The sequence below is a fragment of the Centroberyx gerrardi genome, chromosome 3 (genome assembly GCF_048128805.1).
Source record: "Centroberyx gerrardi isolate f3 chromosome 3, fCenGer3.hap1.cur.20231027, whole genome shotgun sequence".
In the NCBI taxonomy this organism is placed as follows: domain Eukaryota; kingdom Metazoa; phylum Chordata; class Actinopteri; order Beryciformes; family Berycidae; genus Centroberyx; species Centroberyx gerrardi.
Window position 1 is genome coordinate 8,673,173 of NC_135999.1, and position 24,528 is coordinate 8,697,700.

The 24,528-nt window shown below is 40.0% G+C and overlaps 2 protein-coding genes across 6 annotated transcripts in view; one reads left to right on the forward strand and one right to left on the reverse strand.

The window, feature by feature from the left end:
- The window catches only part of ank2a (ankyrin 2a, neuronal), an 86,604-nt gene extending 80,178 nt beyond the window's left edge, over window positions 1-6,426 (forward strand). The window contains exons 53-59 of the mRNA XM_078282708.1: window positions 410-499; window positions 942-1,025; window positions 1,815-1,979; window positions 2,130-2,303; window positions 2,677-2,768; window positions 5,311-5,412; window positions 6,423-6,426. Of these exons, the coding sequence (XP_078138834.1) occupies window positions 410-499; window positions 942-1,025; window positions 1,815-1,979; window positions 2,130-2,303; window positions 2,677-2,768; window positions 5,311-5,412; window positions 6,423-6,426 (711 nt within the window). The remainder of the gene's footprint in view (window positions 1-409; window positions 500-941; window positions 1,026-1,814; window positions 1,980-2,129; window positions 2,304-2,676; window positions 2,769-5,310; window positions 5,413-6,422) is intronic.
- Window positions 6,427-8,629: 2,203 nt separating this feature from the next.
- On the reverse strand, window positions 8,630-23,377 carry LOC139930126 (uncharacterized). 5 transcript variants are annotated; one of them, XM_078282802.1, is made up of 19 exons: window positions 22,939-23,377; window positions 22,442-22,741; window positions 19,184-19,456; window positions 18,434-18,862; window positions 17,776-18,216; window positions 16,881-17,303; window positions 16,180-16,623; window positions 15,533-15,964; window positions 13,637-14,080; window positions 12,975-13,418; window positions 12,303-12,737; window positions 11,637-11,900; window positions 11,280-11,534; window positions 10,918-11,166; window positions 10,470-10,727; window positions 9,608-9,916; window positions 9,235-9,504; window positions 9,015-9,098; window positions 8,630-8,842 (listed from the first exon to the last, which is right to left on the reverse strand). In XM_078282802.1, exons 3-19 carry the CDS (start codon window positions 19,399-19,401, stop codon window positions 8,776-8,778), a joined length of 5,466 nt encoding a protein of 1,821 aa, XP_078138928.1. In that variant the 5' UTR covers window positions 19,402-19,456; window positions 22,442-22,741; window positions 22,939-23,377; the 3' UTR covers window positions 8,630-8,775. The 5 variants fall into 5 exon arrangements, with proteins under 5 accessions (XP_078138928.1, XP_078138927.1, XP_078138930.1 ...); XM_078282801.1 differs by lacking the exons at window positions 22,442-22,741; window positions 22,939-23,377 and adding an exon at window positions 21,082-21,204; XM_078282804.1 differs by lacking the exons at window positions 17,776-18,216; window positions 22,442-22,741; window positions 22,939-23,377 and adding an exon at window positions 21,082-21,204.
- Between the last annotated feature and the right edge of the window lie 1,151 nt (window positions 23,378-24,528).

Sequence of the window (24,528 nt, forward strand, 5' to 3'; positions counted from 1 at the left end):
ATTTATAGAATTAACCAGTCCTAATGCTTAGCATGCTGTTTTGTTGATATAGATACAACATATTCAGACACATTTTACTTATTTTGTTCATACTGCCTTAGTTCATCACTGCTGATACTGATATATGGGTTGTGTGTTTGTCATAAACCATGAACCACATGGTATTTCTTGTCACCAATGAGAGCCTTAACTCTCTAATTAAACACATGCATGGTATGCTTTATACAATATTTTCCCAGTTACAGACTACTATGTTGTGCTTTCCAACTTAGAGTACAAAAACTCAGTGTAAATACTCAAAAGGAAAGTGCACCATAACACTCTGTGCTTATTGCTTGCTTTGCCGCAAACATCATTGCATTTAAAAAGTTATTCCATAAACCTCAATGCATCTTTGTTGTCTGGTCAGGAGATCACTGCAGAGCTTGGAACAATGTCAGAAAGTTCAGATGAGGAATTTTTGACCACCAGAGTAGTGCGAAGGAGAGTTGTCATTCAGGTATCCATTTTAGCATGGACTGATGTGTTTTAAATGAGCATGGAGGGTTGTGACTTCCAGAGTGTAACTTCTACCAGCCTTGTCGTTCTTTGTTGAGTAAAAAACAGTCTAACAACCTTCAGTTTCATCAAAATGGATGAAATATGTGAGTGTTCAAGCATTCATTTGAAACCTACTGCTTCTGATGGCGTTGTATAGATGGCTGAACCTCATGAATGTGTTTTGTGCCACTGTGTGTACTTCTTTGTTAATTTGACTACAATAACTTTTCCCTGACAATGCAAGTTAATTTCCTGTGTACAGATGCTCCTTACCTCTCACCGAATTGCTATCTAAAATACAAGTTTTTGCATCCTATTTTTTTCTTGAACAGCACCATCCACGAGAGACACACAGTACCAACATCCCATTCCTGATTAGGTTTGTGTTGTGTCCCCTATAGGCTGATGAAATGCCTGACCTCCCCCCTCAATCAGTGACTGAAGAGAAGTACACGGATGAAAATGGACACATGGTGGTCAAAAGGGTAATGGATGTTTCTAAAGAAAAAACTCTCATGCACATACCAAAAAGGAATAGTTTAAAGGAATAGTTCACCCAAAAATGTCAATTTTGTCATTATCTACTCACCCTCATGTCAGTGGAAACACTGCTGTTTGTGTGTCCGCATGACACACAGCGAGTTAGCTCGCGCAGCTCGGTGTCAGCCTTCCCCAAAATAACTGAAGTGGACAGTGCCTAGTTCTTTAGAGTTCCAAAAAGGGCACCTGACACTTAAAGGATAAACAAAGACTGAGAATGTCACATCTTGGCATCATTTGTAATTACCACTTTATTGGGTCGTTCAAGCCCACTCTACCCGTAATTACAATATTTCCGACAGCATTTGAAGGCAGTATCTGCTTGCTACTGTTGTGACTGCTAGCCAGGTGCAGATAATAAGGTAAATATTGGACTTTTGGACCCAAAGCGCAATCGTTTGGCTTCAGAGCACTTGAATTATGCTACGTAATTTCATGGTCATTTGTTGCCCTTTTTGGAACTCTAAAGAAGCGGTCACCATTCACTTCAGTTGTTTCAGAGAAGGTAGCTATGCCAGCTTACTCGTTGTGTGTTATATTAGCATACAAACTTTGCCAGTGTTTCAACTGATATGAGGGTGAGTAGATAATGAAATTTTCATTTTTGGGTGAACTATTCCTTTAACAAATCAAACTTGTGATAGTGTAGCAATACAATACAGAAATACAATGCAGCTGCTTCTAAAATGGATGCCTCTCCCCCTAATGCTCTTTGACCACTTGATCTTCCTCAGGTGACCCGTAAGATTATTCGCAAGTGTGTGTCTGCGGATGGTGTGGAGCATGAAGAGGTCTCATTAGAAGGAGCTCCCCAGGGGTCCATCAGTATGGCAGAGGGAGATGGCTACTCTAAGGTGGTGAAGCGGACTGTATTGAAAAGCGAGGGAGACCACACAGAGGTATGTGTATACAGTGCATGTGTACAGTATCATGTAGGTCTTCAAAATTGCTTTGCAACAGGAAATATGAAAGAAACATCAACATTTATATTAGTAATAACATATAAAGATAATAAAAACACAAACCAAAATCAACTTTTTTTTATCTAGGTAACATTCTCTCAATGTGAGGGTTTCTCAGCATCAGGGCAGGAGACAACTGGGGGCTGTAAGGTCAGTCGGGTGGAAAGGACGACAGTGGTGGAGGGTGAGAGGACAATGACACACCTTGGTGACCCATCATTGGCTTCTGACCTCCCCTCAGCCCAGGACGACTTCAAACAGGTCTGTTAATAGGCTGTTGCCAATAATTTCCATTATCTCCTAACCTAGAGTTGGCAGATTACCTATGTGTGATAAAGCTTTTAAGTTTTGTAGACATTTTGCCAAAAACTGTTAGCAGGATAATTTGTTTGTATAGCTTGACTAGAACACTTGCCAGTGTAGTAGCCTATATCAATTCATGTGCAGTAGGAAAGAGTACCACATTTTTGCTTTGGTTTTGGCTTTCACTGTTACCGCATTCCTTATCAAGTCACTGGAGTTGGCCTACTGTCTCAACTCCATTGAACCATACTCTCATACTCATTGCCTTAAAACAGGATCAGACCTTACAGTTTTGCAGTGTCAAAACTTCTTCTCCTTTTCACTCCACCAGGCACTAGGTTACGTAGGTGGTTTTAGCAGAGCAGAGCTCCCTCAGGTGGTAGAGAGAGAGATTGTCAAAGAAGATGGAACTGTTGTCAGGAGGTTTGTGTGTGCTTGTGTGTGATTTTGTGTGTGTGTGTGTGTGTGTGTATGTGTGCGCGTGTGTGTGAGAGAGCACTATTTTGTGTGTGTGTGCATGACCATGCTGCTATGAATCTAAGTAATGTTATAATCTGTTTGCTAATGGTTCAGTTACAAACATTAACCAGTGAGTCAATAGGCTAATATTACTGTAGGCTATTCTCCATAGAAAAGAATAAGGCAGATGATCAACTATGAGATCACATTTCATTTAAAGCCCAACCAATATGAGATTTTTGTCTCCAATACCACCATCGATATTTGGGAGCTTAAATTTCTGATATCCGATATATCTGTCCATATCCTTTTTTTAGAGACAGACTCAGACTCAGACTTAATTACTGAGGGAAATATGTGCAGCATTAAAATCAAGATACAATACAAAACATAAAGGAATCATATGACAATAGAAACACACAGAACACACACATCCATACGTCAATGGTTTTCAATCTTTTTGGGGCTAAGGCACACCATAGGTCAAAGACAAATCTCAAGGCATGCCTACATATAAGTGTAGTCATAATTACGCAGAATGTAACACATATTACCATTATATTGTATTTAGAAATATTTGACACACAAACACACTTCTATGACGGGTCAATCTTGTTGATGTGAATTCAGAAATAATTCTAAATTATAAAAAGTGCAATTTCAAGAACAGTACAAATACCACTGATGTGTGTGACGAAAAAAAGACATCTTATGAAGAAAGTGATGTAATATTAACAGAAACTATGGCATTTATGTTCAACTAAACATAGCACAAAGAATCAGTAACTATATCTGCTAACGTAAGTCTTTTTACAAGTGAAAAAGTACTAGCTAGTCAAACTAGACAGACCACTAACTTGAAAATAAACCCAGCAACAATCAGTGGAGAGCTCATATAATATCAGCTCTACACACACACACACACACACACACACACACACACACGTACATACACAAAGAGAAATGCACAAGAAAGTGATCCATATAGATTTTTTTTTGTAGCCTATGCTGGCTGTCACTAGCTAGCTACTGTAAACTCGTCACATCATCTCATATGCAGCGCAGTAATTATTTCAACCAACCCCATAATAAAATTGAACGGAGAACATGAATCGGGCCCACTCGGACTGAGCAAATAGGATAACATTTTATTTTAAATTTAAAAAAAAATAGCCTATATTAGGAAGTGACTGCTCACACAAATTACTGATTATGTTGCACTGTAAATCAACTCATAGCCTATTTTGTGAAGCTGAGTTGTACTATGAGTAAAATGCATTAGAGGTCTCAAAATTCCACAGCACACTTTAGCTTGCCTCAAGGCACACTAGTATGCCGCGATACACCGTTTGAAAACCTCTGCCATACATGATAGTGAAGTGTGGTGAAGTGCTTAGTGCATGAAAAATAAACTAGTTGGTCCACTGTCCCCCATGCATGGCGATGGAATGATTACAGTAAAATCACACTACTCACTGTGACTACTCAATTTTGCTGCTTGCTTTCCATAGTTCTACATTGCTAACATGGGTTTGTAGTTAACACTAACTCTCAGACAACTGTAGACCACATTATGGGTTGATCATTGACTTGCCTCCTATTGCAGCACACTACATCCCACAATAGCAGGGGTACATTAGTCATAACAGTCCACTGTGGGATTTTTGCAACATATGCAAGCAATTTCCTTTGGTACTGGATTCACTCAACACAGTTTGGAAGAAAGTGCAAGTTTACACATTAGTTACACATTAGTTACACCTTAGTTACACCTGTTACAAATGAGTCTCTTATTGTTACATCCCTACAAACTACTGAATTGCAACAAACACGTAACACAAATACGCTAAGGTTATGTCAGCCTGAGCTTCTCTCAGACTGTGTTGCACATATTCAGCGGCTGACACAGTGGAGGATGGGCTTTCCCCTAGCTCATCAGCTAGAGCCAGTTGCAGGAGTTAGGAGACATCTGAAACACAGCATTGGCCTGCCAGACTGAATTTCACAATTGAGTTCTCAAAGGCAGCAGGTACAAAGTGATACATGCTACTAAATAGTCTTTTAGGCAGCACAATGACACCTTAAGACTCCCAGAAGGCCAAGCAAGAGTGTGGTATCTGCCAGGCAGCCTCAAGAATGACAGACAATGTCCTATACCTGACAGAAAGAGATTTATATGTCATTGTCAAGAATGGGACTGTACAGAATCTGGACATTCTTCACGTGACTGAATGTTCAGAAGCATTCCCTAACATAATCATGAGGTTCCTGCAGCTAGAAACTAAAGATGAAGTTGCTGTACATCTGTTGACCACTGAATGCTGGATTTAAAAAGCATATCCTTTGCGGTTTGTCTTCACTAACACACTGTTCACATCCTGTAGTAACGTCTGTTCCTTCCATTACAATGCATTCCACAGAGCCCACAGGTGTATTTTTAAAGATGCTGACCTTATTCTCTTCCTCTTTTTGTCTCCTCTCCACTCCCTCCTTGCCTCGTCTGTAGGGCACACATGCGTAAAGGTCGCACCCACAGACGCACAGTGGTGAAGGGAGCTGGGCGGCGAAAACAGGTCCTTCTGGAGCAAGTGGACGACCCCAAAGAAGGGTCACAACCACATGACCTCCAGCAGCATCTCCATCAGCTCATTCACTGCTACTGTGAAGAAGAAAAGGAGGACAATGACGAGGAGGAGGAGGAGGAGGAACAGAAGAGGAATGTGTAACACTCACAACTTCCCCTCTACCTGGCTCTGCCCATCCCCAAAATTCCCCCAATCCTATGCATTAGCCACATGCAATCCCAGTGTGCACCTTGGCACCTCAGACCTACCACAGTCTTCCCATTTAAGTCCTGGAAGATGACCTTTTGTTCACCAATTAGGAGTTTTCTTCCCTGTCCGGTATTAAGTTATTCATGATTTTTTTTTTCCTTTCAGTGTGTCTTCTTTTGCCTTTTTGTGACCAAAGAAAGCCTTCTTTTGTTTTCCTGTGATGTTTTACTTTCCATGTCAGAATTATTTGTCTTGGATATATTTTTGTCTTGATGCTGTGGTAGAACAAAGAAAAAAAACAAAGCAAAACTAACTCACAAACCTCCTACTGAAGAACACTGAGCAAAATATTTGTACTACTCTCTGAGTAGGTGCTTGGACTCAAGGACAATAAGTCACACTGCACTGCCTCTCACAACCACAGTTCTTAGAAATTCCTTCATGAAAACATTCGCTCACTGTACTAGCCTCTCCGCTGTTTTGATTCAGGTGGTCAAGATGTCACTAAAAGAAAACCTGACTGTATCGACACTGAATTCATAATAACTGCTGCTGCCGTGTTTTGTGTAGGCTATGTGTAATCTGTCTTTGGAAAGTATATATAATCTGTGCATTTCTAGAAATTACTGACATCTGTAGCCTAGGCATTATTAATCACTCATGTGAAGTAGAGCAGGCATGACTAATCAACATCTGTCACTATGATCATAGCTATGACTGCTTTGTAGTTCTTGTAGTGATCCCCCTCTGCCTCTCTCTTTCCCTCCTGTGGATGTCTGTCTTTCGCTGTCACACCCTTTCATTCTATCCCATCCTGTCTGATTTTTTTTTTCTTTTTTCTCAGATGACCATTCATCTTGAATTTTGTATGGCTGGTATGTGTGTGAGTGTGTGTTTGAGTTTGTGCATGCATGTGTTGTGACTGAGTTAAATACTGCACCAACAGCTGCTTTGAACAGTGTGTTTGAAAGATTTTATGCATATTTTTACCTTTATTGTTTGAAGATGTCTTATTTTGGGGTTCTTTTTTGGTTGAGTTTAGTGTAATAGATAAGATAGGAAACTAATTTCATGTAATCTTTATTTGTAAAAACAATTCCCAATGGTGAATAAGTTGTAAGTCGATAAGGTGAGATCATGAGTTATTTTTGAGACACTTGTCTGATATGAAGATGGTAAGATGGTTTTCAGGTTTTTCTGCTTACTTTAATATGAGAGTTTATCAGTTTAACTTTTGGCCCAGATAGTGTGGGACCAGGTGTTGGTGGTTGCGTGGTGTGTGTTTGTGTTTTGTGAGTGAATGAGAGTCTGTAGGTGTAATAGGAGAGTGTGTGCCAGTTTCTGTCAGCAGAGAAAGGAAATATTTATTTCACACAACCACATTGCACTCCTGAATGTCAGGAGGGAACACCTCCATGCTTTTTGGGCACAGGATATGAGATACAGTATATCTTTGCCAACGGGACAGCCTCGTTTTGGCTGGACAGACGACAGGTACAAGACGGTGATACACCAGACACAAGTGTGATGAGGCAGGTTGAGAGCATATATTACTGTCATTCACAGCTCTAAGTATAGCTACTGTATGTATCTACGACATGTAATGTATTTATTTCACTATCACTGTTTACTTTGATTGCCATTTAGAAAAAATGAAAACTGCAAAACTAGTGGAAGTTCACTGTGACAGGTAGGCTTTTAATTTGAAGAATCAGCATCCCGTTTCTGTGGTGATGACAGTTATATACATATAGTATACATATATAAATATCTATAAGGGCATGTATTACTTTATCAAAATTCAAAAAGACAAAAACAAAATGGCTGCAGTGTGTCTATGGCTGATAGAAAATAAAGTCTACAAGTGTAAAACTAGTCTTCTTGTGTTTTCTATTTAACAACACTGTACAATACTAATGCAGACATCACCTGTGAATGCACAAAGGTAAATTACACATGGATATAACACTTGTGCAGCTTGTGGAATTGAGTACCACACAGGACACAATTACTTCTTTGGCTTTCATTTTTGAAATGTTGCTATAGAGGTGCAACATGTACCAGATTTAATAGATGTTTCATCAAAAATGTAACTATAACAATACAGCTTCCAGGATTACTGTTTCAAAATCGCAGGTAAAAAAAATACAAAAAGTTACTACTAAAAACATGCAGTTGGCTTATGCTACTCAAATAAAACAAAATTAAACAAAATAAATATGCATATAAACTTACAGTAGGTTAATTACTCTAGAACATACCATTTGATTTAGAGAACACTTACATCCCAAACACTGATGTCTAAGTAAAATAAAATTACATTGTAATAAGCAGCTGTTCCATTTCACCAATAACCAAGTACAACAGCATGGGTGAGGCTTTATACACACTGACTGCACCTCACCATGCACATGGGAACACAGTGTTTGGCTGCTCCAACATTATCCGAGACATCCGACATCATCCAGTTAAAATACGGTAACAAAAATAGTTATTTAACTTTATACATGCATATCTTAACAAGATGTTACAATATTTACCAATTTATTTTATACAATGCATCCCAGCACCGTGCTCCAGGTTGCGCTAAAACAATAAAGACCAAGAAGAATTGGCAGCATAACAAAAGTGACTCACGACACTGCCACCTAGTGTCCAAATAATGAACTCAAAATGGAACTTCTGTCAGCAAACTATCCCATGTACATTTCTCTTATGTTATTACAACATTGTAATTTAAAGAAAACAAAGTGTAAATACATGTTGTTAGTAGTTAAATCAGATAACCCTTAGTGGAAAATTATATCAAATTTACCACCTGGCCACATTTACATAAAATATACTTGTTTAATCTTTATCCATACAAACACTCTACAGGGGTGTGGCTAGGATTAAAATATACTAAGAATTGAAAAAAAAAATCCATGATATACTTATGTAAGATAAATGTTTTCCAACACACGATTACACTGCAACATTTCAATGAGAAAAAAGTACAAAATAATCATACAGTCATACTGTGTTTGCAGCACAAATAGTAATTCTCTTGAGGGTATTGCATTATGTAGCCATGTAGCTGTCACCAGTTTCAATTAAAATTTCAAGTTTTACAGTTGCTCAATAATTATGACATATAATATCATTTTGGCACATTTCTCCACTTCCTTTGCTTGGACCACAGACTGATGATGATTGGTTCACCACATTTCAAAGCGTTTGTCTTTCAGAAAGGGGTTTCTGTCCCTGATGCTGTTGCTGAAGACTCTAAGAAGATGCCAGAGCAGAGAGAGCAAATGTCACTTCATCAGCCAGAATAATGTGTGTAACAGTGCTTAGTAATCTAAACTCATGAATTATTTCTCTGCAAGTCTGGCAATACAATAGATTTAATATATTATTTAATATATTAATAATGCACAAGTGCATTTACACTCACCGCACAGTGTGGATGGAGGTATTGATGGAGACCAGCTGGAGTAAACTGTCAGTCAGAGCATCAGTGATCTTATTGTGACTCAGACTACAACAACAATAAAAGACAAAAGACAAACCAAGACATTATTAGATTATAATCAGATTCCTACACACACACACACACACACACACACACACACACACACATACAAACACATGCAACTCCATTCTAGCGGACTCACTCCAGGACTTGTGCTTTGTGCAGGTGTGGGATCAGCGTCTGTAGCAGCTGGTCAGTGAGTTGACAGTGACTGAGGTCCAGCTCTTTCAGCCCTTCAGAAAGCTCCAGTATCAGTGCCAAAGCTCCACAGGCCCTCTGATCCAGTCTGGTCTCACTGAGGTCCAGCTCTCCAGCCAGAGCTCGACACAGGGACTCTGCTCGCCTCACTGCGTCCCTTTCATTGCCCACAGGGACCAGGGATACCAGCTGGAGGAGGAGGGCTTTGCTGCTGCTGAAGGAGGGAAACAGAGTGCAGAAACAGGAATCAACCATGAATATGACTGTAATCCAGACTCTTCTCAGATTCAAGTTATCTGTTGTCTTTTCTCTCTCACCCCAGGCGGACTCTGTCCAGGACAGGGAACAGCAGGTCCAGTCCACTGTCCTCCACCTCACAGTCTCGCAGGTTCAGCTGTGTGTCCTGGCTGCTGTGTCTCAGGACAGTGGAGATGGCCCTGCAGTCTCCAGCGGTCAGACACAGAGCCTCTCCTTGCTCCTGCTCCGACAGCTCCACACAGGAGGAGCAGGACAGATCCAGCCTGTGCTGCAGAGTCCTGAGCAGACCTGCTGCTGCTGCTGCCCCCTGTTGGGCCTCAGAGGCAGTACAGCAGTGGAGGAACCTCAGCAGCAGATTCCTGTCAACACTGGGATGAAAAATTATGCAGAAATATCATAAATGTTACCATTTCAATCATCAACAATCAATAACGTATGCAGGTACACAACTATACAAGACAAAAAGACACCATACATACATGATGCATTCAATGTAATATATTTATGTTTCAAGTCAGCAGGGTCAGCCATTCCATTAGTCTTCATAGTTGAGGCACATAGCAAGTTTAGGAACTGTTGGGTAATGTTGTGAAGTAGATAAAAGTAATGGATAGTGTAAGGTGACTATAGCTCGGTTTAATATTGACAGCAGATGTGGAGGGGGGCGGTTCTGGGATGCCAGAACTTACTGTTGAGCCCTCTGAAGGTGATAAACGGTAATGGGAAGTGAACACCTGATAACTCCAATGACAAATTCCTCATCCTTTTTCCTCTCACATCCAAGGTACAGTTGCTTTCTCCCAAAATAGCACCAGAGGTAGTCATATCATATCCTGTGCATTGGTTAAGTAATGATCCTTTCAACATTGTACATTTATGAAGTAGTGGTACAGCATTGCTAAATGAGTATTAATGTCTGACCTGAGATGAGAGACTTTCTCCAGTGTGAACAGGATGGGTTCTATTGCCCCTGGTGGTATGGAGGTCCACAGCAGCTTGAGTTTGACTCCATCACTGTGTTGGAGGGTGAAGAGCAGAGCAGCACAGTCCACTGTGTCCAGCTGTCTGCAGGTCAGGTTGATGACATGATCTAATGACCTCAGTAAACTGGGTATACAGTGACGGGCATGAGTTTTATAGCTCTCTCTCATGGCAGACAACACCAAGCTGGGACTGGGCCTGAAAGCATACAGTATATTTAGAATAACATGCTGGATATTTACATTACAATTAGAGGGGTTTGTTTAATTCGTCATGAACTTGGTTATGCCATTACTGATGAAATATAAGCATAACAATACACATAAAATTATTAAATAGGACCAAATGTATTTCTCTATCCAGTGAAGAGTAAATAAAGCTTCATCACCTTTTAAACAGAATCCTGTCCAGAAAAGGAAGAAGATCAGTGATTCTCTTCTCTGAGATCCTGTTCTTCCTCAAGTCAATAGTGACGGTCTGAGTTGATGTCTGCTGCAGCAGATAGTGAAGTACTTCCCAGTCCAGAGAGCAGGAGGTCAGGTCTCCACCAACCTTCCTCAAGAAAGACTGAGTCAAGTCCTTGTCCTGGATCTCATGTATGAGGACAAGTAGCTGCTGAAAATGCTGTGCACACAGTCTGAGGAAGTAACAGATCAGAGGACGAATACAAATTAACATAGGAAAAATAATATTAATGATTTATGTGGTATATGATTTAATATAACGGATCAGCAAAGCAAAGACATTTACTTGATTGTCAGAGGATCATGGTGAAGTAGCAATGTAATGAGAAAATGAGCATCGATGGAGAACTCAGTCAGGTCCAAACATCTGACTGTCCAGTATCTCAGCAGGGACGCCACACTACTGACAACCCTCGACAAAACTCTGTCTGATAGCTGGGTCGTCTTTAGGACAAGGGAAAGCTCTTTAATGGCCACTGGACAGGCCATTCTCCGTTCTCTTACCAATCGACACAGTAGCAATGCCATGCCTTCAGACAGTCTGAAAATCAAAGAAAAAAACACAATCCTAGAATGATATTAACCCGTAATGGATTTAACACATGGTTTTTAGGTTTTCAATAATGACATAAATGCAGCATACCTAAGACTGTGTATTTGTGATGTATGTCTCAAAAGCAGTGAGGTTCCTTTGAGAGAGATCTTGCTGGGTGTGAGGGTGAGATCCACACTGGAGCCACAGAGTCCCAGAACTCTCCCCACAGACCAGCAGGTTTTCCTGGGTAACTCTCCAGTTAACACCAGTGTGAAACCCAGGAGCTGGAGGAGAGAGGCCAACTGCTGGGTCTCCTCTCTGGATCTCACATAGATGGATGCACAGACATACTGGAAGAACCTTGGATCACAGCTAAAATAGGACATTATGGGATGAAATGTCAATTCAGCAGTGTTATAGTTTGGGGAACAATTGACACAATAGTTGATGTACTGCACACCACTGTATGTGCGATGTCTAACATTATCTATTGGGGAATATGGATACTGTTTAAAGGGCAGGTAATCAAAAGGTGAAATTAAGAGCAACCACAAAAAGTATAATGAATTAAGTATATTATTATCTGTATCATTAGCTATCATGTTTTATGAACTGTCTATAAATAACTGTATTTTGCTGAAAATGTGCTGAGCTGAGGAAGATTCATCCAGTTTTAAGCATTTAGTATTTATGTGGTGCATTTTTTGACAAACCTCAACTGTGACATTCATTGTCTTGAGTGTGTATTGTTTAATATATTTTTGTCTGACATACCTCAGATGTGAGATGTAGGGCAGACACTGTAGGAAACTCCACACTTCATTCTCTTCATCTGACCAGGCTGTCAGCTTGACTGGTTTCTTCTCTGATTGGAGTTTCAGCAGTTCCAGGAGGAGGGAGGCCTTTCTCTCTGAGAGGTTGATGGACCAGACTGCAGGAGCTGACTGGTAAACTGACTGTAATGCTGGAAGGACACTCCTGCCTGTTTGAGTCTCATAGCCCTTTACATGGGAGCACAGGTCCAGTAGGAAATCACACTGATAGTCCTCATCCATTGTGTCATAGAGAGGAAATGTGTTGTAACTGCACACTGATGATAACAGCTCCAGTATCTTCTCTCCTGTCTGTTGTTCCCTCTCTGCTGCTTGACAGAAGAGATTCCCCAAGAACTTGGTTTGTTCAGAAAGTTTTGATGACAGATGACAGAAACTGGAACAAAGAGAATTGATGATTATGCCATGATTTGATTTCTGCATCATATTGAGAAATAATATGGACAGAGACTTAAATGGTACAGAGAAATCAGTAAAGAGAAAGTAATAAATAATTCATCTGCATTAAGTATAAATACAATGCATCAATCATGAATAAATATCGTCATACTGTCTAGTGATATAGTTTTTATAGGTAGACTGAAAATATCTGAATGAATTACAACCCATTTACCTGAGCTGTGAGATGTAAGGCAGACACTGTAGGAAACTCCACACTTCACTCTCTTCATCTGACCAGCCTGTCAGCTCCGCTGGTTTCTTTTCTGATTGGAGTTTCAGCACTTCCAGGAAGAGGGAGGCCTTTCTCTCTGAGAGGTTGATGGACCAGACTGCAGGAGCTGACTGGTAAACTGACTGTAATGCTGGAAGGACACTCCTGCCTGTTTCAGTCTCATAGTCCTTCACATGGGAGTACAGGTCCAGTAGGAAATCACACTGATAGTCATTATTAATACCATTCCCTTTGTCATTGAGAGGGAATGTGTTGTAACTGCACACTGATGATAACAGCTTCAGTATCTTCTCTCCTGTCTGTTGTTCCCTCTCTGCTGCTCGATAGAAGAGATTCCCCAAGAACTTGGTTTGTTCTGAGCGTTTTGACCACAGAGAGGGGAAACTGGAACAATGAGAACAAAAAATTACGTGATGATTTGATCTCTGCCTCATAAAGAGAACCAAGCAATATGGACACACTGTCTCTCTTAAATTACCAGATTAAGTAAGTAATGAGAAGGATATCAAATATTTATCTGCATTAAATACAAAAATACAGTACTTTAATCAGGACAAAATATCTGCAACTAAAATTTAGTGAATGAATTACAGCCCATTTACCTGAGCTGTGAGATGTAAGGCAGACACTGTAGGAAACTCCACACTTCACTCTCTTCATCTGACCAGCCTCTCAGCTCCACTGGTTTCTTCTCTGATTGGAGTTTCAGCACTTCCAGGAGGAGGGAGGCCTTTCTCTCTGAGAGGTTGATGGACCAGACTGCAGGAGCTGACTGGTAAACTGACTGAAATGTTGGAAGGACACTCCTGCCTGTTTGAGTCTCATAGTCCTTCACATGAGAGTACAGGTCCAGTAGGAAATCATACTGATACTCATCATCATCGACATCCACTATGTCATTGAGAGGGAATGTTTTGTAACTGCACACTGATGATAACAGCTCCAGTATCTTCTCTCCTGTCTGTTGTTCCCTCTCTGCTGCTTGACAGAAGAGATTCCCCAAGAACTTGGTTTGTTCTGAATGTTTTGATGACAGATGGTAGATACTGGAACATAGAGAATTAATGATTATGCCATGATTTGATTTCTGCATCAGACACTGTATCTCTTAAACAGTACTGAGAAATCAGTAAAGAGAAAGTAATATGATCTAACTTCTGGTGTTGCACAGGGAAGCTGTCTTGGTCCCCTGCTTTTCTCACTATACATGCTTCCATTAGGTGATATTATCAGAGAACATAATGTCAATTTCCATAGCTATGCTGATGATACACAACTATACATTTCTGTAGAGCCAAATCATGCTGATGCTCTAAGCTCCCTCATTACTTGTCTATTGGCTATCTATGATTGGATGAGTACAAATTTCTTAAAACTAAATGAAGATAAGACAGAAATCCTTTTGGTCTGCCCCAAAGCCAAAAGGGAAAAACTCTCCACAAGACTTGGGAACCTGAATCCCTGGATCAAACCAGAAGTAACAAGCCTGGGTGTTATCTTAGATTCTGATATTCCCGTACAAACAAGGTGACCAGAACAACATTCTTTCATCTTAGAAATATTGCCAAGGTGCGGCCCTTCCTGACCCAGAAAAATGTGCTCTGAGTAAGCTTGAACTCAAAAGAACTCAAAAGAGCTAGATGACAGCGCTTTACCCTGCATGATTCTCATCCATCCGTGGTTGGTGAGGTTTTTGACCAAGAGGAGAATCTATAATTCTCGTCTGCCTTAGGCAGTGAGATCTGACGTAAATATCAGATCAAGAGTAGAATCAGGAAGGACAGGGGAATAGAGAATTATAAAAGGAAAATTATAAAAGGAAAGAAAAACATATGGGTTCACTCACAATGTGCATCTAAAAGCGGGAGTCAAAGAGAGGATTTGCATTGGGTATATATACCCTCCCCTTGCATGATGTGAAGTATGTATACTTTGTCGTGTTCTTTTATCTTTCTATTTTACTTGATTTGATTCTTTTAATGCAATGCATTTTGCTTGTTCTTTTATATGAATTTTGACTTTTTATCTGTCTTTTATCTGCCTTCTATTGATATAAAGCACTTTAAGTTGCATGTTGTGTAAGGTGCTATACAAATAAAGGTTATCATTATTATTATTATTATTATTATTGTTATTATAAATAATTCAAACCCCACCCATATCTATGGTGAAGTCTGACACCTAATGGTGAAAGGTAGGGTACTGAACTGGCCATCTGCTATTGGCTGGTCTTTGGTACCAGGTGATGTCACCTTCTATAGAGAACAACAGGTTGTGACATCACCTGGCACCAAAGACCAGCCAATAGCAGATGGCTAGTTCAGTACCGTACTTTTCACCATTAGGTGTCAGACTTCACCACAGATTTGGGTTTGGGGTTTAGTTACTCTTTAAGTACAAATACAATGCATCAATCATTAATAAATATCCTTATGTCTAGTGAGTGATAGTTTTTATATGTAGACTGAAAATATGTTAATAAATTACAACCCATTTACCTGAGCTGTGAGATGTAAGGCAGACACTGTAGGAAACTCCTCACTTCATTCTCTTCATCTGACCAGCCTCTCAGCTCCACTGGTTTCTTCTCTGATTGGAGTTTCAGCACTTCCAGGAGGAGGGAGGCCTTTCTCTCTGAGACGTTGATGGACCAGACTGCAGGAGCTGACTGGTAAACTGACTGTAATGCTGGAAGGACACTCCTGCCTGTTTGAGTCTTATAGTCCTTCACATGGGAGTACAGGTCCAGTAGGAAATCACACTGATAGTCCTCACCCCATATGTTACTCAGAGGGAATGTGTTGTAACTGCACACTGATAACAGCTCCAGTATCTTCTCTCCTGTCTGTTGTTCCCTCTCTGCTGCTCGATAGAAGAGATTCCCCAAGAACTTGGTTTGTTCTGAGAGATCTGACCACAGACAGGGGAAACTGGGACAATGACAGTGAAAAATGAAGTGATGAACCAATCAATCAAGAAAGACAGTGTATCTCTTAAATGCTAGGGAGAAATTAGTGAAGAGAAAGTAATACATAATAGATCTGCATGAAGTACATGTGTTGTGCATTAATCATAACAAAATATTGACATGATATAGTTTTTATATGTAAACTGAAATTATGTGAATGGATAACAACCCATTTACCTGAGCTGTGAGATGTAAGACAGGCACTGTAGGAAATCCCTCACTTCACTCTCTTCATCTGACCAGCCTCTCAGCTCCACTGGTTTCTTCTCTGATTGGAGTTTCAGCACTTCCAGGAGGAGGGAGGCCTTTCTCCCTGAGAGGCTGATGGACCAGACTGCAGGAGCTGACTGGTAAACTGACTGTAATGCTGGAAGGACACTCCTGCCTGTTTGAGTCTCATAGTCCTTCACATGGGAGTACAGGTCCAGTAGGAAATCACACTGATAGTCATTATTAATACCATACCCTTTGTCATAGAGAGGGAATGTTTTGTAACTGCACACTGATGATAACAGCTCCAGTATCTTCTCTCCTGTCTGTTGTTCCCTCTCTGCTGCTCGACAGAAGAGATTCCCCAAGAACTTGGTTAGTTCTGAGTGATTTGACCACAGAAACAAGAATCTGAAACAATGAGAATGAAAAACTATGTGATGATTTGATCTCTGCCTCATAAAGTGAACCACGCAATATGGACACACAATGTCTCTCTTCAATTACCAGATTAAGTCAGTAATGAGAAGAATAACAGTAACTGATCAGCATCAAATACAAAAATACAGTGCTTTAATCAGGCCAAAAAATCCTCAAGATCATACTACCCAGTGAGATAGTTTTTATATGTAGACTGAAATTATGTGAATGAATAACAATCAGTTTACCTGAGCTGTGAGATATAAGGCAGACACTGTAGGAAACTCCTCACTTCACTCTCTTCATCTGACCAGCCTCTCAGCTCCACTGGTTTCTTCTCTGATTGGAGTTTCAGCACTTCCAGGAGGAGGGAGGCCTTTCTCTCTGAGAGGTTGATGGACCAGACTGCAGGAGCTGACTGGTAAACTGACTGTAATGCTGGAAGGACACTCCTACCTGTTTGAGTCTCATAGTCCTTCACATGGGAGTACAGGTCTAGAAGCAAATCCCATTTCCGATGCCAACATTTAGACAGTGTAAACACCTCTTCTATTGCACTTTGTATGGTTATCCTCTCATGGAGCGCTGCTTGCAGACACAGATTCATTAGAAATGTTTCCTTCTTTCTCCCCTCTACAAGCGATCCTGTTTGATTCCGAGGAACAGTAAATCTGCAGAGGGTACAAAACATATTAGGAGAGCCCTGATAACCAAAAACTGAAATAGAAAACATGACTGAGTTTGTACTCGTCAAATTAGATCACAATGTACAGTACACATAAAACATGCTAATATTAAAATCCACTTTGACTGTATCTTATTGAATATGAAATGAAATGCAGACTTGAACGAGTAGTCCAGCGTTAAATATTGCTTCATGTAGATTTGACATCACACTTTAAGCTGTATGTTATGTCAATAGGAAGCTAAAATACTGTATGTTTACTTCTTTCTCATAAGGTGGGAAACTTATTTTTTCTCAATAAGTTAGAATTTAATTTTACTGGAGGCCCTGACTGGGAATAAGAAATAATTCTTAACTGACCTTATGGTTAAAAGGAGGTTAAATATTGTTTTGAGGAAGAAGAGCGGATTATTTTACATGTGTAGCCATGTTCTATTTTTGTATATTAATCCCATCACCTGAGCTGTGAGATATAAGGCAGACACTGTAGGAAACTCCTCACTTCATTCTCTTCATCTGACCAGCCTCTCAGCTCCACTGGTTTCTTCTCTGATTGGAGTTTCAGCACTTCCAGGAGGAAGGAGGCCTTTCTCTCTGAGAGGTTGATGGACCAGACTGCAGGAGCTGACTGGTAAACTGACTGTAATGCTGGAAGGACACTCCTGCCTGTTTGAGTCTTATAGTCCTTCACATGGGAGTACAGGTCCAGTAGGAAATCACACTGATAGTCCTTATTAATACCATTCCCTTCGTCAATGAGAGGGAATGTGTTGTAACTGCACACTGATGATAACAGCTCCAGTATCTTCTCTCCTGTCCCTTCCCTCTCTGCTGCTCGACAGAAGAGATTCCCCAAGAACTTGGTTTGTTCTGAACGTTTTGATCCCTGAGGTGCAAAACTGGAAGAATAAGAATGAAAAATGATGTGATGATCTGATCTCTGCCTAATAAAGTGAACCAAGCAATGCGGATACAATCTGTCTCTCTGAAATTACCGCATAAAGTCAGTAACGAAAAGGATAACCAAAGGATAATCATACTATCTAGTGAGATTTAGTCTATCTAGTGAGAGTTTTTCTGTGTAGACTGAAATGATGTGAATAACAATCCATTTACCTGAGCTGTGAGATGTAAGGCAGACACTGTAGGAAACTCCACACTTCACTCTCTTCATCTGACCAGCCTGTCAGCTCCAAGGTTTTTTTTTCTGATTGGAGTTTCAGCACTTCCAGGAGGAGGGAGGCCTTTCTCTCTGAGAGGTTGATGGACCAGACTGCAGGAGCTGACTGGTAAAGTGGCCTCAGTATTGGAATAACACTTGTATGTCCTTGACCCTTGACATATTGGTATAAATCAAGAAGGATGTCGTATCTCTCAGTGTTAACAGAGAACAATGAGAAGAGTGTATTCACTACATTGTGAAAGCTTTCTCTTTTGTAAAGTGTTGCTTTCAGGCATAAATCTAGTAGAAGCTTCTTTTCTTCCCTCTCCAGTGTCCCAGGGTATTGTTCCTGATCCTGTGAACCTGCAACTGTGCAGGAATTCCTGAAACTGACAACAGACATTAACAGACAAATTTCAAATACTTTCTAGTGCATGAATTAATATGAAATTGCAACAAATATCCATGCGCATATGGTTGTACAAAAATAGAACGGGTAAAATTGTGCAGATGTCAGAAATGTAATGTGTCACTACAATGATCAGCATTACACATCCCGCCTTCAATCCTGCCACAAAACTCTCTGCTCACAAGTGCCCTCATTATTTTAAAAGCATAAATTCTTCTTAAAAAGGTAGCAATTCATACAGCAATGGGGACGTAATTGAATTTGAACTTTTTGAATATTACACAAAAACACATACCTGAGTGTGTTGATATAAGGCAAAGACTCGAAGAGAGACTTGCTCAGAGCTTGGCAGACAGGAGTTCTCCTCTCCCAGTGGAGGCAGAGGTTTACCTTCTTAGTACTCTTCTGCATGACTTTTACTGCTCTTTCAAACAGTTGTCTTTTACCAAACACTGGAAGGTGCAACTCATTTCCTTCATTTCCACCAAGACCAAGTAAGTTGCTGTAGTCCATCTCTCCCTCACTGAGAAGCAAAACTGTCCACAGTTGCCGTTGCAAGGGGTCGCACCTATCATCAGAGGATTTGTTGGAGAGACCGTCCCCCTCATTATTCAGGTAATCAACTATACAATATCATCAAGTCTGCCTATGTTGATTTATGCTAAAGCAGTATGTGAAAAAGGCCTCCTCTTGAGGTGACTCTTCCCCTTTTCCCCTCCATTCCCCCTACACTCTCTCTCACTCTCTCCTCTCTCTACCCGAATTTTGGGCCAATCAGAGCTCAGTTTACGGATTTGCCCAATCTTCCTCCATCACACTAGAAATTGGAGATTATACAGAAAGACACTCGTCGACAACGTCCGGCTAATTTATTTACTGTAAATACACCGAATTGTAGGTGTGGGGAATAATTTACTTAATCAAAGTTAATGTTAGTTTATTTCTTGTGTTTCTTGCTACTGTAGCATTTCCATTCATTCTATATCACAGCAATTGTTAGTAGCATTTGTATACCTTTGTGTTATTAGAATTTGTTTCTGATAATATTACCCTTGTGTGTGCACGAACACAGTAATAGTTAATTTATAGCAGCTTTTATTGTGTATACCTGTCAGGGGCCCAGCAGTATGTTTCATAAGCCTTGCAAGTCCTGTCAATCATCCTGGCCCGCTCATGCTCACTAGGGTTAATTCACAGACCTTGTCATCTGAGGAGGGTCCTGCACACATTTTAATTGTCCACTAGAGGGCAGGAGTGCATCATCAACGTATACTGATCTGCTGTTACTAATCTAGATTAGTCTGTTCGGAGATAATTTCAGCATCAGAATTGCCTATCAGCACTGAATCACCCTGCTCCCTTTCTGTTGGCTTATTTGATTATACTAGTGCAGTGCCCGTTCGCCCCGCTGCTGCACAGAGCGCTGTTCGCTTGTTTATTCAAAGTATATTAATATTGAACGTGTCGCGTGTCCAAATTGCACCAAATCCGACACTGTACGTCCTTGGGTCCCCAGCAATACATCCGCCAAGTGTGAAGTAGATTGGAGGAACGGTTCTCGAGATATGCGACGGACACACACACACTCAGTCACTCACAGACAGAGATTCCTCTAATTAGTAGAAAGATGATGATTGCATTTCTTTGGACTATGCAAGTTTATTTACAATCAAGTATTTACTTATGTTGTACTTTTTCACTTTAAGTTATTTGTTTATTCAAGCTATTTACTTGTTCTGTGTATTCAACACCTATCTACAGAGCCACTGATACACCAAGAAAATTGTGATGTATGAAGAACGTGTGGCTGGGGTGGTGGACAAATAAAGTTTTAAAAGTGAGAAGGCATCTGGATTCTAGCCGATCACCTGCAGTGAGCTAGCCTTCCAACCCACCAAAAAGTCAGATAGAAGAGAATCAGCCATAGTCAGCTATTCCTTCATCACAAGTACTAGTACCACATATTATTTTGTCATCTTCAACACCTCTTGGGTTAATTAGTAGACATGGGAGGTTAGATGTTGAGATTATCAATTCTCTCATAGTGTGGAATTTTAGTATATTGTAATCTTCAAAACATTATGCAATTTAAATAGGTAATTAAAGCAGTGTATGAGTGGTACCAGAGTAATCTAGTTGTAATGTTGTAGCCTAAGAAATACTGTGAAACTCAAAATACATGCTCACCCATACCAATGGATATTCTTGAGGCAGCCGAATATTAGTCTCAGTCCTTGTTCTGATACCATTACGTCCTCAAGGTTCAGCCATATTTTTCTCTCCTTGGACTGACTGATTACATAGGACACAGCGGAGCAGTGGTAAGGATCAAGACTCTTTTCACTCAAATCAAGACAATAGTCCAGTTCGTCCAGAAGGTAGAGGCAGGCTTCAGTAGACTGAGATTCATACAGGCATTGGTATAAGAACAGTATATTGATATCAAGCCCACTGCCCTCAGTATCATTGTGATCTTGGTTGAGTAGGGGGACAAATGTGGTTACCACTTCTTTGAAGAACCACTTTGATGTATCCTCGACCTGCTCTGCTGGAATCAGACATGTCAACGTATCTAGATTCTTGTCATTCAACAATCCACACATGAAAGGGACCAAATGTTTCATGTGCTTCATCCGGTCAGTCAGGCACTGTTGTACAACATCTCTGATTTTGTTTGGATTCTTCAAGAGCCACAGTCCTGCAAAGAACTCCTGCATTGTGTAGTGGAGAAATGCAGATGAGGTTTTCCACTTAGTAGGGCTCACTTGAACTTCAAGTGTCTTCAGAAAGGCAGAATAAACACAGCTGTCTTCACAATGTTGTGCTGCCAAGTTCACAGTTTTTCCTTCAGTTGCAAGAAAAGCAACCTCAGCCAAAGATAGTATTGCCTTACATTTTTTGCTAATGTAGTCATCTAGATCTTTTTTTTTTTGTCCACTGTTTATTTGAACACAAAAACGTAGGACATTCATATATATTTCAGTTACCGTGCATGGTTGTTGAGAATCTTTAGAGGTATTAAAAGAAAAGCAGGCAACCACCATCAGTGCATACATTGGGACATGGCAAAGAGTGAACAACTCCAAGTTGCTCAAAACATTGCTCGAGTGCTCAGTGCTGAGCATTTTAGTTAAGTATGCTCTGATGGACTGTTCACTGAAGCCTTTTACCTCCACTCTGAGAGAAACCCAGTCTATCAGGAAGTCTTCTGACTCAACCTCTGGTCTGCACGTTATCACAATCTTTGCATCAGGCAGTAGGTCCTTCTCTACAAGTCTCCGCACCGCCGGTGAAGACGGGAGATCTGTGACTCCATCAAAAATGATTACGACATTTTCAGAGTTCTTCTTTATATCCTGTAAGACCTCGTCTTTGCCTTCATCTGGTTCACTGAACACACTGAAAAGAAGGTCCTCCAAACTCATGGCACTTGTGATGTGGGATGTTTCTCTCATGTCAAAATAAAACATGTAGTCCAGTTCCTTGTTATCTCTTTCTGACCACAGTTTCAACATTTGATGGGTGACTGCTGTCTTCCCAATTCCAGGCTTACCAACCAGGAGGATGTTTTTCTCATCTGTTTTCAGCAGCTCACTGGGGGAAATTCCTTGTTTGTCCTCAGGGATGTATGTCCTTAGCTTTTTAGGACGAATTTTCTTGCTTTTTTTGCTCTTGAAGCTTTTTATTTTAGATGGGGAAATATTTCCTTGTGTGTCTAATACAAGCGAAGTGTAAAACAGATTAGGGTTCGTACTGTTTGATAGGACTGCTTTGCTTTGGATCCATAAGCCAGCTGACATCTTTCGTGCTTTTGACTTCAACTTTGCCTGGTATTTGTGGCACGGTTTCAGGGCTAAAAGGAAAATAATAAGTAAATAAATTAACATGTGAATTGAATGATGTGCCCTTGTAAAGTATTGCTAAATTAATCATGGATTCATATTTCCACATGCTAATAAATCAATATTCAAAATACATAATATGTAATGATCACATGAGTGTTCAATAATGCAATTATTACACATTACCAATCACCAATCTTTAAAATACCTCTTAAATAGGTTATATCCATTTCAGTGTCCTCCCTGAAAGAAAAGCAGCTGATCCAGTAGTGCAGGTCAAACTTGTCGCTCTGAGTAGAGGCTAAATCATTTTTTTCAGGTAGAGGGGGTGGCCTCTCTAAGGTCCTCTTCCTTGTTATGTCAATAATCTTTAGGAACTCGTAACAGGCTTCTTCCCCTTTTTTCATGACCCAGTCCAGTATCTTCCTGGTTTTGTCAAAGTCATCAGTCTCTGTCTGTATTTTACTGACCTCTTCCTCATTGAGAACTCCTTGCTGATGAAGGTTCTCCACAATAACTGAGAGACTCTTTAATCCTCCCACCAGGTGGACTCTGGCACTCCTGATGTATTCTAAGGCTGACTGCCTTGTAGAAGCCATGTACCCTTATTTTCCAACATGTACACCGGCCCAATTCAATAATCTAGAAAAAAACAATTAAGGTAAATAAAATATGACTTAATTCAAACAATATGTCTGCCTAAATTGCTTTATATATTGTGTAAAAATTCTGAAATCTTTCACAAAATTGGAAATGTTTTTTGTAATATTGTCTGAAGATATAGTCACTAATTTGATGGAAAACAGCTTAGAGAAAAGAAACTGAATGAACTGTCTTCATATTATTGTAATAGATTAAAATGTAGCCTAGTTAGGTCTAAGTGACATCATTTATTTCACAAAAAAAATGTATATCTTTGCTTAACACAGAATGTAAGAGCCATTTCTCGTTAATATTTTATTTTTATAATTTGTATCTCTTACATTGACATAATCTGTTTGGATAGATTTATGTTTTGATAAATATTGCTAATACCCAACATTTACTTGTGTAATACGTAGTTATATTGCCTTAGATTAATGCTTGTCTCTCATTGGCTAATTACTTGCTGCAGAGAAGCATTAAGTGGATTGCACCCCTTGCATTTTTCCTTGAGATGAAAGAAGCAGTTGAGCTAGAGCACACTTTTGACCGTGCCTTTATGAACGTGTCCTGTGCCTATGTTTGATTTGCATATCTTCAGTAAAACAAAGAATTTGGAGTGAAGAGACTCTTTTTGAGTCACGCGTCAACTATATGCCGAAGTTCAACAGTTTAAGTGAGTTTAATACAGAATCAAGAAAGCTGCACTTTCACAGAAATTACTTTTAAATTTCACAACCAACAAAACAATGACAAATCAACCAATAAGCCTATTTAATGACTATAATGATTATTTTTTCCAAATAATCTGTTCTTGGCAGTATGTTGCATGATGTCCAGGCTGCTTGACAAACTAAGTTGTACAAGTTTGACAGTGCAGTATAGTAACAAATATCTACCAAACCAGCCAATTCACAAGAGAAAACCAACTTTACTCTGGTGCATTGAACACAAGGCATAGACATAAACAGTGGAAGGAGTGGGAGGACACAACCAGAAAGAAGGAGAAGACAAAAACCATATTAGGAGACTCTCCATTAATGCCAATATTAAAATTCACAATTCCTGTCTCTTCATGGGCCAATTCAGATTTGTAAAATTGCACAGGTCTTACATGGAATGAGATCCACACGTCTTGGTTACTATTCAGACTTGA